At 33.6% G+C, this 12,777-nt stretch overlaps 1 protein-coding gene across 2 annotated transcripts; it reads left to right on the top strand.

Moving 5' to 3' along the window:
- The first annotated feature begins 2,642 nt into the window (after nt 1–2,642).
- Nucleotides 2,643–10,486, top strand: LOC122582202 (protein FAM135B-like). 2 transcript variants are annotated; one of them, XM_043754562.1, is made up of 15 exons: nt 2,643–3,219; nt 3,895–3,983; nt 4,672–4,826; nt 4,975–5,039; nt 5,167–5,355; nt 5,475–5,526; nt 6,054–6,269; nt 6,364–6,494; nt 6,608–6,791; nt 7,469–7,528; nt 7,609–7,845; nt 8,364–8,622; nt 8,893–9,098; nt 9,185–9,235; nt 9,788–10,486. In XM_043754562.1, exons 1-15 carry the CDS (start codon nt 3,041–3,043, stop codon nt 10,076–10,078), a joined length of 2,364 nt encoding a protein of 787 aa, XP_043610497.1. In that variant the 5' UTR covers nt 2,643–3,040; the 3' UTR covers nt 10,079–10,486. The 2 variants fall into 2 exon arrangements, with proteins under 2 accessions (XP_043610497.1, XP_043610496.1); XM_043754561.1 differs by having other exon boundaries at nt 5,469–5,526.
- The last annotated feature ends 2,291 nt before the right edge of the window (nt 10,487–12,777 follow it).

Genomic DNA, 12,777 nt, shown 5'->3' with positions numbered 1-12,777 from the left:
ATTCGATTATTCTCTTTGGCAAAATGTATCAAAGTTTCAGTTGGAGACTCGCAAACGGATGTACGAAGAGATTAAGAATGTCCTTGATGCATCACTCACCATTAAGAAATTAGGTCTTATCGTGAGTGGTATAAAAGGCGCCAAGAATGGCTTCTAGCTGAGGTCAGTGGAAAACGTCCTCTTTTTGGTTTTGATCTTCCCAAAACCGAGGAGATCAAGGATGTTTCGGATAAAGGTTACAAAGGAGTTCGGAGTTAAGCTTGTCATGTTCCATGAGGACCATGAGACTATGAGAGTGGTGGGAGTGAGACTGTTGTTAGAGGACGTGGTCCACCCATCAACCCCAAAATCTATTCATGGGTCTTAAAGAGGCTCTCAAAATATGGAGATGGGTTTCAATGTTTTTGCAAGAAACACTGCAAGAATGTGAACCAAGGCTGGTGAAGATGTTATAGCTATGGGCTTCAAAGGGGACTGTGATTTGCTTTGAGTTGGCTTGCATTAGCTGTTCTGAATTACAGAGCATGTAATTTGTTTTAGTTTAGTAGTTTTATGTTCAGCAAAAAATTGCTAAGTATTTGAAGTGTAAAGGTTCATCGTAATGTGAATGTGTATAGCATATTGTATTCTTTTAATTATTGTTAATAAATTTATTTCAAAGGCATATGTCTTTTACTCAAAATAAAAAGTTTAGTGAGATTGATAGTTTATTACCTGGATATATTAGCCTAAGTATGATAAAGTTTATAATTGGTTTAAGTGTAGTTAAATATGAAAAAAATTATTTATATTTTCCTAATCATGTCCGAGTAATCACCCGGGTTGATTAGCTAGTATAAATATAAAGAACGAACATTGATTTTAGAAATTATTTTAAGAAATTTTTCAGCGTAACAAATCAAGAGCCTTATCTTGCTCCAATTTTAGAAAACGATGGTGGCTACGCCTTTCAATTTTAGAACTTTTTCAGCCGCTTTTCGGTTTTGAATATTTCAACCTATAACAGTCATTGGAACTGGCTATACGTCGGAAAATTTGATGCATATTTGAGAAATGAATATGGTAACAACCATGTCATTATGCACGTGTGTTGTTAAAAAATAGATTAATGAAATAGTATGAGAAAGAAGAAAAAATATAAAGAAAAATCTTATGAAATAAAAGTTTAAGGCTTTAACGATAAAGCAAATAAACGATAGGTAAAAATATTTTTCTTATATTTATTTATTTATTTTAATGAAAAAATAAAACCAATTGTATTTTATGAAAACATATACATATTTAAATTTTATAGATAATTAAGATAACTATTGTAAACAAAAAAAGAAGTATAAAAGAAAAAATAAACAGAAAAGAACACAAAAAGATAGAAAATAGCTTGAATACTAAGTAAAAATAAGGTTAAAATAAAAAAAAAATAATTTTGTTAGATAGTCTATCCATGTTGGACTTTTAATGATTAAGGTTGTAAAGTTCATCAGGGCTTTTATCCAAAAAGTTCAAAATCTTGGACTTATAAATCTACACTTCATCATATTTGTAGACTAATTGGATAAAGATACAAGAGACGAGTCTTAAGAAAAACTTTGTCATAGTCGATGCTCTCCTAAAGAGAGTTTTACACAAGCTAGAGATAAAGAAACAAAAGAATCAACCTCAATGAAAAAGATAAAAAGATAGAGAGATATCTGTCGTATGGTGTCTGATTTTTGGGGAGCAAGAATGATACATGATTTAGTTTGAAAGTAGGAGTGATTTGCCATTTTGTTTTTTTATAAATTAAAAAGATGAATATGATTAGGTGGAGAGGATCGATGAGGATATATAGAAGAAGTGAAATGTTAGGATATAGTAGTTAGAGATCAAATGGGTTAATGTTATTAACCAATGAATTATTTAAGGTTTCAGTTATATCTTATAAAAGGAATAAAGGTTAGTAGCTACTGATAGATGTGAGTTTTATTCCTATAGTATTATCGTAATAATAATAAATAAAGATTTCAACCATATATTTAAATTAATTTTTGTTTATTATATAACTAAGATAATCGCAATAACTAGCAAAAAGATTTTTTTTAAAAAAAAAACAGGTTGATTGGTTGGCAAATCAATACTAAACAGCTATAATTTGATTTTGTTGACTTAAAATCAAGTATCTATACACCCTTATAATACAAATTAGAAATCTATTTTAAGAAATTGAAGCAATTTTTTTCAATATCCTCATATTGCTAATTTACACATTACATATGATTCTATATCTCTAAACACAATCAGACAAACACCTTATCAAGATCTAACACACAGTTACGTCTTTCTCTCCTTCTAGTTTACACACGCATATAAATTCCCCCACTGTTTTGTATTATCATCACCGTTCAACCGACGCAAGTCTGTAACGCTCGGGAACAACCCTCGTCAAATTGAATCAAAAGTCAGTATAAATAACACTTTTTTTTTTTTTGTATATTTTACATCTAATCAAGTTCATTTACATATATTACATCTTTTAATTTATTTTAAATTTTAGTTTGAATGTCAATCACAATAATCATATGTCTACCTAAAAAAGCACAATAATACATGATAAAAACTTCAAAGAACAATATCATGTTAAAGTATTATTGCTTTCTCTCCCATCATCACACTTTTTTCAACTTATAAACTAAAATAATAACAATAAAAAACCTTAAATAAAATCACTTCATGACACACCTAAATCATTTCCAGATTTGATCAAAAGAACATTTCTTTCTTGTAGTTAACATAGACCAAAGTCTCCCTTGTTCACCGGCCGAGCTCCGCCCTCACCGCCGGCGCCGCCGTCAACCTCCTGATCTAAACTCTATATCTAAACCCCACAAAAACCCATATTTCCATTTTCCATTTTTCTCAATAATTTTTTTATCTTTCAAATTTCAAGATTTCTTTTCACATTTTCAAGATTTTTGTAAAGTTAGGGTTTTGATTGAAGTGATGCTAAGTATAGATACAGCAGTATATATAACAGTAGTTATAAGTATAATTATAGTTATTAGTTATGTTCCGTAGGTTTAAATGGTTTATTACTGGATTAAATCATCAACAAAAACCAGCTAAACCTGATGCGAAACGATTGTCCTTACCGAAAGAAAGGAACCGGAAGTTAATGTTGGAAGCTGTTCATGAAGTTGCTATTTATATTCATAGGTTTCATAACTTGGACTTGTTTCAACAAGGGTAATCACTATTTTTCAACAATGTGTATAAAGTTTCTAGCTTTGTATATTTTGCTTGATTAAGTTTATAACTTTATATGTTTTTGTTAGTTGGTTAATCAAAGCTTGTAACTTTATGTGTTTTCTTTAGTTAAGAATGTGTTAAATTGATGCAATGTTTTAAAATGTAGTTCTTTGTAAGAAATGTGTTTAGAGTTTGTAAGTTTATGTATTCTGTTTAATTAAAGTCTCTAACTTTATATGTTTTCATTAGTCGGTTAATCATAGTATATATATTCTATGTTTTTTTAGTTAGTTAATGTGTGAAACTTCTGCAATGTTTTAAATTGTAGTTATATAAAATTTATAATTTATATGTTTTCATTAATTGGTTAACCAAAGTTTGTAACTTTACATGTTTTTGTTAGGTTGTTATTTAAAGTTTAAAACCCTATAAGTTTAATAGCTAACCAGGGTAAATGAGTAGATCCCTCCCCCCCCTCCCAACAAAAAAAAAGAAAAGACACTCTATAAGTTTAATAGTTGGTTAATTAAAGCTTGTAACTTTGTATGTTTTCTAAGGTTGGTTAATTTGTTAAAACTGCTGCATTGTTGTATAAAGTACTTATATGTAGGAAGTGTGTATATATATATTTTTCAATAAGTTTTTAAGTGGTATTTATGTTGTTGTGTATAGGTGGTATCAGGTAAAGATAAGTATGAGATGGGAAGATAGTGAGTATGCTGCGTCGGTGGGAACACCTTCGAGGGTGGTTCAGTATGACGGTAGGTTTTTTACTAAAGTTTTGCATGTCCTGTTATACTTATTTGTCATGATGTATAAGGTTATTTAGTTATGTGCTGGGTGGAAATTTATATGTTTGATACTAGTTCAGTCAAGTGTAAGGAAGTACATAAAAATTACCTCAAGTCTTGACTAATTTATGCAAGAATAGTTTACTTGAGCAATATAAACGGATGACAACAACACCAGAGTACATGAACATGGTAGCAAAGCAATAGAAATGAAGTTAAGTAGGAATGTCAAGATAGGGGTGGTACACAAATATATGATCAACAGCCAATGTAACTTCTGTGGATAGGTGTGTTAATAAAGACTAATTCGATTAACTGAAAGTTGTACAAGAAACAACATATATAATTTTTCAAAATGGTTCAATCTTATGAACAACTGATTCTTCATTCTTGTAAGCATTTTTTCCCTGTTGGCTCATATATTTATGATAGTTCCCCAATCATTTATAGATAATTTATAGGTACTGCTTGGAGGATATTTTAGTTGGTCTTGCAATCTATACATTTAGTATCAGAAGTATCATATATGGAAGTGATTTTGTTACATGCGATTAGTCCTTATTTTTCAAGATACTAAGATGCATGTTCTTTATATCAATTGTTAAGCGAGAAATAAAAGCTAATAGCACAGGCAACATTTGTTTTTGAGTAATTGCAGCTCCTGATCTTGGTTCTGATGATATCTTGGGGGTTTGGAAGATTGATGATACGGATCATAGCTTTTCCTCACAGCCTTTCCGGATTCGATATGCGAGACAAGATATTCTTCTATCTGTCATGATATCTTTTAACTTATCTCTTGGTAAATTTGAGGTGTCTTTCCTCTCCCTACACTTGTTACTCACTTAACATGCACTTTTTTCCCTTCTCCTTTTGGTAATTAGTCAAAAAGATATGGGAAACAAGTTTTGTCATGCTTACAATAAAATATATCCAATTGACGGGTCCTTACAATTTTCAGGGTCCAATTACATCTGCTGTAATTCTGAAATTTGAGCTTCTGTATGCACCTGTTTTGGAGAACGGGTCAGTGTTTTTGTTGTTATAGTCTTACCTTGTGGAATATCTATATTTTGCTATCAAATTTGCTGGAATTATTTGCTATTCTTTTCGTGAAGGCTTTAATATAGTGTTTTTAATGCTCCATCTGCAGCTCCAATATGCAGGACTCTGCGGATGTATCTCCTGCTGCAGTCCATGAATTTCGAATTCCACCGAAAGCTCTTCTCGGGTTGCATTCTTATTGTCCTGTTCATTTTGATGCTTTTCATGCTGTGCTTGTTGATACGAGTGTCCATATCTCCTTGCTGAAAGGAAATGTTCATTCTATGAAGAAACCCAGGTTTGTTGCTGATGCTGTGCACATTATTTTATGTTGATTTTTGATGCTCAAAAGCTGCCTGTTGGAAATTTAGAATATTTTTTGAGTTTAAAGTAATTGCACCCCATTTCTAGTCGCAGCAATTCTCGTAGTCATGAGGAAGCTTGTGAGAAGTTTGACAAGGAAAAACTAGTAAGGATTTCTAGGTTTTGTTTCTTAGTATACTTGATGTTGGTGTGATGCTACTTGTTGATAAAACTTTGAGCTGGAAAGATGGGGATGTCAAAATGGGTTGGGTTGAAAAGCCCCGGGTTGGGTCGGGGGGTGGGGGTGGACCTGCAAACACTTTCTAGGTTTTCAATTTTTTTTACCTCCACATGATTATGATTTTAATTTTTTTCATTCAAACTTTCTACTTCTTTGTAATGGCCTAAATCTTTGAATATAACAGTTTAGGTGTTCATATGCATTAAAGAGAGATTTTTGGCGACTTTTAACCCATTTGGCGCGTTCCTTTTTAGCAAATATCGTTTCATTTGACTATTTTCTGATAACAGGCAACCCAAATCGACCCATTTAAAAGTAAATGGGTCAATATTGCCATTTTTTATGTTGATCATTTTGCGTCTATCATGTCACATATAGTGGCATCTAGAAATAATCGTTTATTATTCTTGCATAGACCAGTTTCATCTTTAACACACAGTCTACTGAAACAGGTCTTGCTTGTGAAGGCTTTCTTAACTTCTCGTGCAATTCTACTTCAAGAGCTACGTAATCTTAGTAAAGCAATTCATGAGACTATTGATTTGTCTGGGTTGACCTCCCAACATGATGAGACAAATTTCTTGTCTGCTTCTACAGAAGTGGTCATGGCTACTGCTACTGCCACTGCCGATTCACAAGTACCAGAAAAAGTGCAAAATGTTTCTAAGGTTGTGCACTGATTCGTTGCTTGGATGCTTGACTGGTTTCATTTATGTCATTATGTGTATAAGTTTTGCTTATGCATCTTCTTTTCTTGAGTAGATCCCAAACGGTACCAGTGATGTCTCAAGTGATTATCTTCATACCTTGCAAAATGATGAACTTTATCGTCGTTTTCATTTCCTCGGAGACCAGATTCTCTACTTATGGAGCATATTTCTGAAGTTTCACAGGTTTAAGTTTCATGTGCCTATGTTATATAATGTTTATATCAATATATATATATATATATATATATCTGTATGGTATCGTGATTCTCATTATCTTATCTTTTACTATATACCAGGGCTAACAAAACAAAGATATTGGATCATTTGCGTAATGCATGGTCCAGCGATCGTAGAGCAGAATGGTCAATATGGATGGTGTACTCTAAGGTTGAGATGCCTCAGCCAACATCGAGAAACGAGATTGATGACATCCAAGGTCATCGTGCAAAAGTGCCTGTTATTCGGAAGATAACCGACGATGTAATTATGCTACCATTTTTATCTCGTCACAAATTACTTATTACATAATATGAACATCATAGGGCAGTATTTCAAATTATGCTATGAAATTGATTATTTCAAACATCAGGTTTAAATGTTTGGATTATTCAGTCCCGACTCTGACTTCATGGGGTACATATATTAGTTAAATACCAGCTGCAATGAAGCTAATCTTATAAAGAGATAATCTTGAACTAATTCAGCACTCCTTTTACCTAATCCTAAGAACTTTTTCTTTGCATTATATTGTTGATAATCTTATTTTGAAGAAAAGATATTCTTGGAATTGTAATATTGTTCAATAATATATTAACTTGACTTAGGAAAAAAATATTGATATAGCTAGTAACATATAAGTTTCATATTGAAAATGTTTGTTATATTTAAACAATAGAATAACTGCTGATCATCACAACTTAAGATTTCCTGCTGCATGTGATGTTATGATGGAGTCTTTAATTCTGACTATTCAGTGTTATATATACTTGTATCCCATTATCAATATTAAAATGCACAATTGCACATTCAAATGCCCTCTTAATGCCCTTTTGTTCCAGACTTGAATAATTTTTCAACCACTTTTATGTATGATCAAGATCTGGTTGTTTACTATCCAATAATTAACATGATTCTTTTTCTTAAAAATATATTTCTAGCCTTCCCAGGCTGCTGCAATGCGAGCTGAGCTACACCGGCGTAGTATTGCACAAATGAGGGTGAGCCAGTGTTCTCATAAGCTTTATCATCCAAATTCCTTTGTGTTAGTAACTATAAACTTAATTTCACTCGTATGCAGATAAACAACCGCTCAATTCAAGACCTTCATATATTTGGAGACCCTTCACGTATACCTATTATAATTGTAGAACGTGTAGTGAATGCACCACTGCGTTCACTAAGTGGAAAGTCGTACTTTAGGAACATGGACCCTCAAGATGCTAAAGTCAGTCCTCCAGAGATTGACTCGAGTTTCTCCAGCAATAAGCAAAGAGGCCGTATTCTGAAGATTGCTGTATTCGTTCATGGTTTTCAGGCATGTCATGCTCTTTTTATGATTCCAATTGATCTATTATATCTAGTATGTTGAACATTAGTCTCTTTTTTTTTGGGTGGGCAGTTGGAGGTGGACAGAGAGGGTATACTAAACTACAACTCTTTTTAATCTATAATACAGCACGTGAACACATATCATGTGATGTTTGATGCATTTCGGTGTAGAGGGTGCTGGTAGACTTTATATTGTAGATGAACTTGTAGTTGCAAATGAGTGTGTTCACAATTGCATAGATTGAAAATGGTTGGCTCATATCAGATCCACCTCACATAAAAAGCTTTCTAATAAATTAATAGTGCTACGTAAGTTCTATCATTTCTCTAGTAGTATAATTGGAAGAAAATGGTTTAGGAGGTTTTATGCATTAAAGATACACTTAAGGCGACTTTCGAGTGGTTTGACCCGTTTTCTACCATGCCAATTGTTTTTACCTTTTTCCTATACCTGCTTTACCTGTTAGAGATACTAGTTTTTTTTGACATGATGAAAATAAGCAGGGGCATCATCTGGATTTACGGCTTGTGCGAAATCAGTGGCTTCTGATAGATCCAAAAACTGAGTTTTTAATGTCAGAGGTCAACGAAGACAAAACATCTGAAGACTTCCGGGACATGGGCTTAAGACTGGCCCAAGAAGTCATTGCCTTTGTTAAAAAGAAGATGGATAAAGTCTCAAGATCCGGTACCCTAAAGAATGTGAAACTTAGCTTTGTTGGGCACTCCATTGGGAACGTGATTATAAGAACGGCTTTGGCAGGTAGACCATCTCTTTGTTTATAATTTCTTTTGATGGCTTGATGGAGGTGACTTAGTGGACAGGTTGGATAATGGTTTTGGGTTTAAATGGGGTTAGTTTGTAAGAAGTTTAATTCTCTGAGTCACTTTTGACCAGTTCTATCTCTGACCAAGCTAAAGTTATACACTTTTGACCAGCTAGAGGTACAATAATCAATTTCTTGGCAAGTGGGTTGAAATCGCCATATGCTTAAAGTTATGCTGATATATTTTTTCAACTTTGAAATCACAGAGAGCATTATGGAGCCGTATCATAGATATCTGCATACGTATGTATCTGTTTCGGGGCCGCATCTAGGTTATCTCTACAGTTCAAATTCTCTTTTCAATTCTGGACTGTGGCTGCTAAAGAAGCTTAAGAATACACGTTGCATTCATCAGTTGACTTTTACTGATGATGTGGATATAGAAAACACTTTCTTCTACCAACTTTCCAAGGTACAAAATACAATCGATACTTCTGAATTGGAATAATTCTTTTCGGAAGTTACCTATCAGTTGATTCTTTCTTATTTATCTTACAGCAAAAGACTTTGGAAAGTTTCAAGAGCATAATCCTGCTATCATCTCCTCAGGTATTTACTATTAATTAAAATGTTATCAAGGGTTAAAAATAACTCAGTCAAGACATGTTAAATTGAAAATATTAACATATGTACACTGCTTTTAATTGCAAACTTGAGGTCTCTGGTCAAAAGGGTTGAGTACTTTGCTTATCATTTAAAAGTTTAGATTATTTATACATCTGTAACACATTGTTATTTCTAAAAACCGAAAGAGTTTTGCCAATGGGGTCGGTGGCCCATTGGTAAGGTTTTTGACCTTGGGGTATTACACAAGGGTTCGAATCTCACTTCCTACATTTGTAGGGGTAGATTATTGGGAGGTTTATAAAAAAAATCAAGTTAACCAGGGTAAAACCTTTACCCAAATAAAAAAATGAAAGAGTTTTTGGCATGGCCCATTTCGACCCATACTATAAAGGGTATCTATTTTGAACCATTTCCCAACCCATCCATTGTCATCCCTAGTAAGAACGATGGTTTTTGTATGAAATTTAGTAATGCATGGTTGTTTGAGAATTTAATCACTCAAAACTAATATGATTGCAACATAAATTCTTTCAGGATGGTTATGTTCCTTACCATTCTGCTCGAATTGAGATGTGCCAATCGTCATCAGGGGACTACTCAAAAAAGGGGAAGATTTTCCGTGAGATGCTCAACAACTGCTTGGATCAAATGCGTGCACCATCTTCCGAGCAACGCATGTTTATGAGATGTGATGTCAACTTTGATACCTCATTGCAAGGAAGAAACTTAAATACAATAATTGGACGGGCTGCTCATATAGAGTTCTTGGAAACTGACATCTTTGCAAAGTTTATAATGTGGTCTTTCCCAGAACTTTTCCGCTAATCGTTATGAAAAATAACTTCACCAAGTCACGAGCTAACCCTGATGGTCAAAGATGGTCAATGGAAACTTCCTTCATGAGATATGAGCTGGCCAAAGATGCGTCAGTCAATATAACGTGTATGCAAAAAAAGCATGACATTGTATATTTTATCAGGTAGAAAGGTACAAGTTCCTTCAGGTAGGTGAATATAAGTTCATATCCCTTTATATATCAAGTTATAATGTAGATTTACATGTATAATTCTACATCAGTAGAATCTTTAGGAGCTCGGGAACCTGTACTTAATGTAGGTGGTGGAAAGGGGAATGACGAATATCGAGTGTTTTTCCCCTAATTTTTCAGATGTTCGTCACCTTTGTTTCATCCGCCAAACATACAGTGTTGTTTATATACTTAATTGTTTAGCACGTTTGCAGGTTGTGGTGAACTAACAGATATCCAAGTAACCAGTAAAGTTATTTCATTCTTATCATAACGTTACGGGCATGAGTCATGACTCATGAGAAGTTTTTGTTCATCGATCCTTAAAAACTAAAAGTTCCGGTGAGTCTGTCCAGGAGAAAACTTCGCGTTATCGTGAATGAATAGTAGGTTTTTAATGCAATGCCAATTGTGTTGTGAAATTCTGATGTAAAATCACAGTGATGTAATTTGATTATACAAGAAACTATAGAAATAAGGACTAAGAAAACTGAAAGAAGTTTAATGGTAAATGAAAATTGAAAAAGATGCGTTTGGATTTAAAGGAAAACTTACTTCAAGAACTAAATATATATAAATTTAAGGGTGAAGACGTAAATGCATAAAGTATAGGGGATAAAAGAAAATTATTTCGTATATTAAATTTGTAAATAATTATGAATTCAAAGTAGCAAACTATCAATTTTGAATATCCGAGTGAGTTTTGAATTACCTTTTAGCTACTTTTATTAAATCAAAACCCACACTAGCAGACGCTCGTACTATTAGGCCGGTCCTTATTGGCCATTTTTCCCGCGTCTTGGCTCGTATTATTAGGCCGGTCCTTATTGGCTGTTTTCCCCGCGTCTTGGCTGCTTCTGATGCGGCTGACGATCTCGACACTATAAGCACCAGACGCGTCGTGGGTGATTATGTTGATTTGGGTGATAATGTTGATTTGGGGCAGTCGAGTGTGGACCCGGATGTGGTGACAAACCGGTTGTTTGGAGACGACCCAATTCGTAGACCTGTGGGTCGTAATGTTAGCCGGAAAATGTCAAGTGGTTCGGATGCCACTTCTAGCCGTGGTGGTTTGAGTGGGCCAGAACAGGCCTTGAACACGCTTGATCAAATGCTCTTGTCGCAAGAAAAGCAGATGAGGAAAATTGATGAAGATAGGAAGAAAATAGAAGAGCAGCGGGAGCTGAGAGCGGATGGTCGCCTCCGCAAGCAGGTCAGGGAGGCTTTCGCACTTCTGCAGCAGCCAATCCCCACCGGCATAGATGAAGACGAGTTGGAACAGATAAGGGCTACGCGTAAAAATCTCATCGATAAGTACGGACCATATTTTAAGGATATCTAGGTTTAGTTTGTATTTTTAGTTTAATGTGTTTTAATTCTTAGGTTTAATTTGTAGGTTTATGTGTTTAATGTTTTTTTTAAGAATTTTTAATGTGTTTGTTTAATTTTGTGAAAAATAAAAATGACATAATATAATAATAGATGAATAGTGTTAGAAGTGGAAATTGTAAGGAGGGGTATGTCTTGGTGTGTCTAGAAGAAATGAATAATGTTAGAAGTGGGTTAAAAGGAGTATATTATAAGGAGATGCCTTACAAACACTACATCCATATTAAAACAAATCATCAAACAAAGAACTTACACAATGACCCCCAATTCAAATCCATGTTCTTGGCCCTATTTTTCACCCAAAGAAACTAAATTACTTAATATCTCCACAAATCTTTCCAATATTGAGCGGTTTATTGTAAAAAACTCGGTTGTTCCTTGCTTTCCATAGAACCCAACACTCTACAGTGATAATAACATGAAATAACCTTTTTTTTAAAATTAGATCCAGTCATTCTTTCAAGCATCCTAAACAAGTCAGGAACAGAGAAATCATATATAGACTCAATCTTGCACTAAGATGAGATAAAATTCCAGACCACCGCTGATGCATAACATGAAGAAAAAAAATATGATCCACAGGTTCATTCACCTCGTTCCACAGTATACAAACCGTAAGACTAATGATTACACCCCATTTTTAAAGATAATCCATCGTAAGAAGGCGATCTCTTCTAACCCTACAACCAAAAACATTGACCACTGTAATGTTGCAAACTAATTGCCAACTATTATGTTGAAGGACGATGTCATCTAGTTCATAGTGTCATTATACATTACTATTATGTTGCTAAAATTTAAAGAAGTGTTATATAAGAAATATTATATCATATTTGTATATAGCTTTTATTCTGACGTCTTTAACTAGCTTTCCCTGTAATGATACATGACTATTTATATTTATATATAAAAAGAGACCATAATATGTACAAATCTACGAGAGAGTGATATTACTAAAAAAAGGTAACTCAAGATTTGTTTGTGGAATTTTATTTTAATTTAGCATTTCTTGATTGGAAAAGATGTAACTAGATTTAAAAGAAAATATACTTTGAAAACTAAAAATAAAAAAAAATTCAACGAATCAAGGGTGAGAAAATGAAAATAT

The sequence above is a fragment of the Erigeron canadensis genome, chromosome 9 (genome assembly GCF_010389155.1).
Source record: "Erigeron canadensis isolate Cc75 chromosome 9, C_canadensis_v1, whole genome shotgun sequence".
Classification (NCBI taxonomy): Eukaryota; Viridiplantae; Streptophyta; class Magnoliopsida; order Asterales; family Asteraceae; genus Erigeron; species Erigeron canadensis.
The sequence above is the reverse complement of the archived record's forward strand: the minus strand, read 5'-3'. Positions and strand labels throughout refer to the sequence as shown.

Excerpts from the sequence above, each read along its gene's own strand:
- LOC122582202 (XM_043754561.1), top strand. The coding sequence starts at position 3,041 with ATGTTCCGTAGGTTTAAATGGTTTATTACTGGATTAAATCATCAACAA. Across the intron at positions 5,356-5,468 it reads CATTCTATGAAGAAACCCAG|TCGCAGCAATTCTCGTAGTC; the intron begins GTTTGTTGCTGA and ends CCCCATTTCTAG. Across the intron at positions 9,099-9,184 it reads TCTTCTACCAACTTTCCAAG|CAAAAGACTTTGGAAAGTTT; the intron begins GTACAAAATACA and ends TTTATCTTACAG.